The sequence below is a fragment of the Nicotiana tomentosiformis genome, chromosome 4, assembly GCF_000390325.3.
Source record: "Nicotiana tomentosiformis chromosome 4, ASM39032v3, whole genome shotgun sequence".
Classification (NCBI taxonomy): domain Eukaryota; kingdom Viridiplantae; phylum Streptophyta; class Magnoliopsida; order Solanales; family Solanaceae; genus Nicotiana; species Nicotiana tomentosiformis.
The window spans coordinates 105,674,866-105,680,865 of NC_090815.1; the positions used below are offsets into that span (position 1 = coordinate 105,674,866).

The 6,000-nt window shown below is 33.4% G+C and overlaps 1 protein-coding gene across 1 annotated transcript; it reads right to left on the reverse strand.

Moving 5' to 3' along the window:
• Positions 1 to 1,002: 1,002 nt before the first annotated feature.
• On the reverse strand, positions 1,003 to 1,398 carry LOC117275555 (uncharacterized). The gene has a single exon (XM_033654854.1). It carries the CDS (start codon positions 1,396 to 1,398, stop codon positions 1,003 to 1,005), a length of 396 nt encoding a protein of 131 aa, XP_033510745.1.
• Positions 1,399 to 6,000: the final 4,602 nt, after the last annotated feature.

Genomic DNA, 6,000 nt, shown 5'->3' on the forward strand with positions numbered 1-6,000 from the left:
GCCAAACACAAACTATTATTCAAAAGTGTTTTTCAAATTGATTAGCCAAACACAAACTGCTTTTCTCCAAAAGTACTTTTTTGAAAAGCACTTCTCAAAATAAGCTGATTTTTCCAGCTTGGCCAAACAAGCTAATAGACTAGTTTAGAGAAAGTTTGTATATTAAACAAAAGACTAGAATCAGAAGTCATATGTTCTGATGCTCCCGATTCTAATATCCAAGAAACAGCATTCAAAGATACACTTATATAAGTTCTGGAAGGAGTAGAAGGCCAAGGAGGAGAAAATATACCGGTACAGTGTACAGAAATAACATCCTCATTGATTTGATCTCCTTGGTTAGTAACCTTGACACTCTGAAGTGGTTGATAAAGGTTATGATATTAATCTTGTATCATTGGCTTATCCCCTGATTGGACTGACTGATCTCCATTGTCTTCTGCAGGCAGGAACATACTTCTTGGATCTAGTGAACTTGAAGTCAGCTGAAAACCCAATTAGGCTATAGCAATTTTCAATTGTCTGATTCTGCTTCTTACAGTAACTGCGGAACTATGTTTATTTCTTTCCTTCAGAATACCTCTTCTCTGTATTGAACTTACTCCCTCCATTGTGTTGTTTTGTAGACATGAAAGCCATCTCTCCGGTTGGTTGAGTGAGATGAACCCATCTTTGCTTCTCATCCTTGATAAGGAGAGAGTAGGCATGATTGATATAAGGTAAAGGTGAGAGCATACGCAAGGTACTCCTAGGTCCAGAATAGGCATTATTCAGTCCCATAAGGAAATGAATGAGCCATGCATCTTGTTGTTACTTATATGTTTTGGACTTTCCTCTACAGAAACACTCACAGGTACAGTGTTGGCAAGTGTCAAGGCTGTCAAGTTCATCCCAAAGCCCTTTGAGCTTAGTGTAGTATCCAGCAATGTCAAAGTTACCATGCACTAACTCATTGATTTCCTTTTGCAGATGGTAAAGTTGTGGTCCATTGCTTTGTCCAAATCATTTCTCAAGCTCCAACCATATTTCCCTGGTTGTTTTAGAGTAGAGAACATTCTTTGCTATCTCCTTAGTCAGAGTGTTTAACATCCAAGATATAACCATATCATTGGTCCTTGTCCAAGATTTGAATGAATCACAAAAGATCTTGGGTTGAAGAAAAGTCCCATCGATAAAACCCACCTTGTTCTTGGCTGATAAGGCAATAAGAATACCCATGCGCCAACCTCCATAACCTTTACCATCAAAGGGTGTGTTGACCAAGAGCATCCCTGGAGATTCAGAGGGATGGGGGTAAAATGGATAAGAAGCATCAAGAAAAAGAGCTCCTGAACTTGTTTCAGCTTCAGTAGCTTTTGAAGCAATTGTAGGAGCAGAGGAATCGGATGGATCTACCATTGTAGCTATTGAAACTAATAAAAAAAATGAGAGAAGAAAGGGATAAGAAGAGCAGAAAACAAGAGGTATTGATCGAGCCTAGTGCTCTGATACCCTATTATAATTCATAAGAAGAATGAAGAAAAAGCTTGTAGCTGAATTTTCTGTGTATTCAAAATAAGCACTGTACATGAATTTATACCAAAAAAATGAAGAAAGAATGTAATCATATTTGTACATTTGTCTCCTATCTACCAGCTAATGTGTAACTAAAAAGGAATATTCTCTAAAATAAATCTATCTAAAATATTTATACGTAGGCAGGAAGCTTCCTGATGGTGCAAATGGAGTGTTTTGACACCAATACCCTTCCTGCTAATAAAGAATGGCTAGGATTAGATCTATCATAAACTTAAATAAACGGTGGTGATTGAGGCAGTGTGTGCTATCTCTTTAAACCTTGTAAAATTCGAAATTTTGACTTTGTGTCTACTTTCTTCTTCGTTTGTTCTTCTCCATCTGAAAATCGTTTCTTTCCTGAATCACCATCGGGCAACAACTCATTTGAAATCCTAATGCCAACACGATTCTTGTCAGAATAAAATAGTAGTATGTTAACAAGATGGGATTACAATTGAAATACATTACAAGTTGGTCTCGTCACTGGGAGTAATGGACACTATTACAAGCTAGAACAAATTGAATGGTTGTGGCCCATAATGCATAAGGAACAATTGGAACGGTTACTCCTATCTCTCTCTTGCTATTTCTGTTATGGCTTGTTGCTTTTAGGGATATTCGTCGGTTGGTACGGTACAATATTTAAATATTTTGGTTCGGTATTTTTAATATTTGATTTGATTTGGTTCGGTACAAATACCGTACCTAATTAAATCCGGTATGATTTGATTTTTCTCCTTTCGATTTTGATTTATTCGGCTCGATAACTTCGGTTTGAATACTAACTAGTGCATAAATCCATAGACTGTAATATTCTTAACTAACGTACTCAAAAGTACAAAAGTAAAAATATTTGTTGATAAAAGTTTTTTCAAAAACTAACAAGTATCAACCCATAGAGAGAAAACTGTACATAAAGGAATAAATTTGATCATAAGAAATGTCTTGTTACTTGCTTAGAGTTAATTGATGAACTTAGAGAATAAAGAAAAGTAAAATGTTAGAATTTTTATATTTATATTATAATTAATAATATGTGTATTGTGTAATATAATATATATTTCGGTACTGTGAGCACCTAAGTTTTGACTATATTTGAATTTTTATCACCTTCTATTATGTAATATTTTCAGAAATTTAATATATATTTTTTAGCTTTGTCTTTATATATATATATATATATATATATATATATATATATAGGATAAAAATTAATAATAATTTAAAAGGTCAATTATTACTATTAGTATTATTTTTATTTTTATTTTTATCTTTATTTTAAAATAAAATGAATTAAAAACCGAAAATAAATAAAAATTAATAAATTTTAAAACAAAACAAATTTCTGATGGAAATTAAAAAATAGGAAAAGTAGAAATATAAAATTAAAAAGTAAAAGTAAAAGTAGGTGGAAATTATTTAATAAAAAAAGTAAAAGAAAGTGGAAAATTAAAAAATAAAAAATAAAAGAAAGTTGGAATTAAAAAATAAAAGTAAGGGTAGCTGAAAATTTAAAAAAAAAGAAAGTAAAATTAAGTGGAAATTAAAAAAAAAGTAAAATAAGTGGAAAATAAAAAAAGAAAAGTATAAAACTGAGAATTTAAATATAATAAAAGTAAAAAAAGTAAGAAATTAAAAAATAAAAGTAAAGGAAAGTGGAGAATTATTATTTTTTTTTAAAATAAGAAAAATGGGAAGTGACAATTCTTTTTAATTAAAAATAAAAAAAATAAAACAATAAAACAAAAAACTGAAAATTACGAATTTTTTTCTATAAATAAAAGAGAAATGTGAGAAAAAAGGGAGGGGGGACAAGGAAAAAAAAATAGGGAGGAGGGAATTGAGAGAAATGTTTTTGCTTATTCTACGCTAAGAGGATTTCTATTCATGTCATTCTTTCTTTGGTTTACTTTCGAAAAATCCAGCAATCCATCACCAAACTCTAACCCCGAAACCAACTGAAAACCAAGCTAAAAAGCACGACAAAAACGAACCAAAAACCCAACGAAATAGTCCCTTTTTGTACAGAAAACAACAGCTCCAAAGTTGAGTCGTCGAGTTCGAGCTCCGTTTGTCGATTTTGATCGAGGCTCCATTTGCAACCTTGTCCATTATCCGAGTATCAAAACAAACTTGTAAAGGTCCATTTCTCCATCATTGTTTTGTTAAGATATTATGATTGAATATAAAATTTTATCTTATTTAGCTTCATGAAGATTGAATTTTTTTTATTTATTAATTGTTAGGTCTCATTAGCTTTGTTAAATTTTGTTACTTTCTTGTTTGATTAACATAAAGATTGATGAAAACATGATTTTTGGGTACGTAGTGAATGTTTGTACTTTGGAGATAAAATCCATGTCTGCTAGTTGAAATTGAAAAATGAGGTTTGGACTTTTTAAAAAAAAGGTGATTGGGCCCGGTGGTTGGGCTTTGCTTAATGAAACATGTACTACTGCAATTGACTAATGGATAGTGGAGTAGCTTGATGAACTAGTAGCTGGGCATACTTACTAATTGGCTTTAAAAAGGCCAATTGTGCTATGATCAGTTTTAAGTTATTTGGACCAAAATAATTAAGAGCAAAAGCTGATCCTTTTCACAATTGATTTCATAATTCATGTCCTCACTAATCTCAAATCTTAGGAGAATAAATAATATTCGAACCTCGTAGCTTGCTTTAGGTGCGATTAATAATAAATCATTATGACTATGGGTACGGTTCCTGTGGCATAGTCATGATACATAATTCTAAACTCAAGTGTGCGTTTCACGCAACTTGATCCCAATTTCAAATAATAAAAATTAACATGTTGTAGATCGCGGGTGCATTTCACGAGACGCGATTCGCAATATGTACAAAAACAAGCGAGTGCGCTACATTGCGACTTGTTTAAATAAATTCCATAATTGTTTAAAATAATTAAAAGCGGTATAGAAGCATTAACACATAAAGGGTTCTAAAACATGTAATAAATCAGATAATTAGGTCAATTATTAATAGTTGAGCGACCATGCTAAAACCACAGAATCCGGTAGTGCATCACACCTTCTTCTGGGTTAACAGAATTCCTTACCCGGTCTTCTGGTTTTTGCGGACCTTACAAGAGAGTCAAATTTCCTCGATTTGGTATTAAAAATAAAACGGTGACTTGGGACACCATCAATTATTCCAAGTGGCGACTCTAAACTAAATTAAATAATTCTGTTTCGATTAATGTCACTTTAATTGTAAAAACTCCCTATCCTCCGGGAAAAAAGAGATGTGACAGCTCTGGCGACTCTGCTGGGGAAACGAACCCAGAACTTTTGGTTCAGGGTTCAGAATTCGAGCTTAGATGACTTTTATACTTGGTTTTTGTTTATTATCTGATTTTTTTACGTGTTTGAGCCTAATGTGTTAACTGCCGCTCTTTACCGCTTTGATATTGTTGTGAACTATATATAAACTGTTACGAAAATCCTTCTTCTTTCTGAGTCTTCTAAATCTTCTTTGAAGCATGCGCTTCGCGTGACTCCTATTCTGTTAGAGTCATATCCCCCATTTTAGAACGAGGATCGGACAAGTTGCAAAGCCAGTGAACCTTCTGTATTCCCGGTACGTGAACCCCCTTCGGCTCGAGTTGTCCGCTCGGGTAAGCCAGGTCTAGAACAATACACATAAGATTTCAACTTAGAATGACATAACCTCATGCCGGATCCCTAGTAGGTATATTTGTTTGCATCATGTGCATTTGACTTAGGAGACTCAACACTGGGGTTGGGTCCGTCTAGGAAAGGTGTACCCAAATCAAAATACCATCATGATGCATTTTTACATGCTACTTGTGCATTTATTTATTTCGGCTTGCATGTTGACCGATTTCTATAATAGGGAAAGAAAATTAAGAAAAAACTAAGAGTGAGGTACGAGAGAAAATCACCTGGTTCTAAAAATCTCGGTATTCAAAATATCCCGAAACTCTGCCGAATTTTTGAAAAATAAAAAGGTAGAAAAAAAAAGTCATTTCAAAATAAGTCATATTTTCCTGTTGCATCAAAACTGACTGAATTATGCGGGTCTGATTCTCACCGGATGTGAGATACGTAGGCAAACCTCATCGGTTCCGGACCCAATTTTCAAAAATCAAAAAATATCTTCATTTAATTTCTTCTTTAGAAGTCTTTCTGTCACGACCCAAAATCCTACCACAGGCGTCGTAATGGCACCTAGTCTCTAAGACTAGGTAAGCCGATTTCTATTACATTTTTGAAGCCATTTTTTTTTATTAAAATCTAACATCGGAAATAATTACAATACACAACCTCCCAAAACTGGTAGTACTGAGTCACGAACTCTACTGAATACGTGGAATGATCACGAGAACCGAATATACAATACTATTTGATTACAAATTAACAGTACAATGGAATGAAAAGACTCCAAGGGACTGCGACGATCAA

Bases quoted from the DNA above. Each gene is read 5' to 3' on its own strand.
- LOC117275555 (XM_033654854.1), bottom strand. From the start codon at position 1,398: ATGGTAGATCCATCCGATTCCTCTGCTCCTACAATTGCTTCAAAAGCT.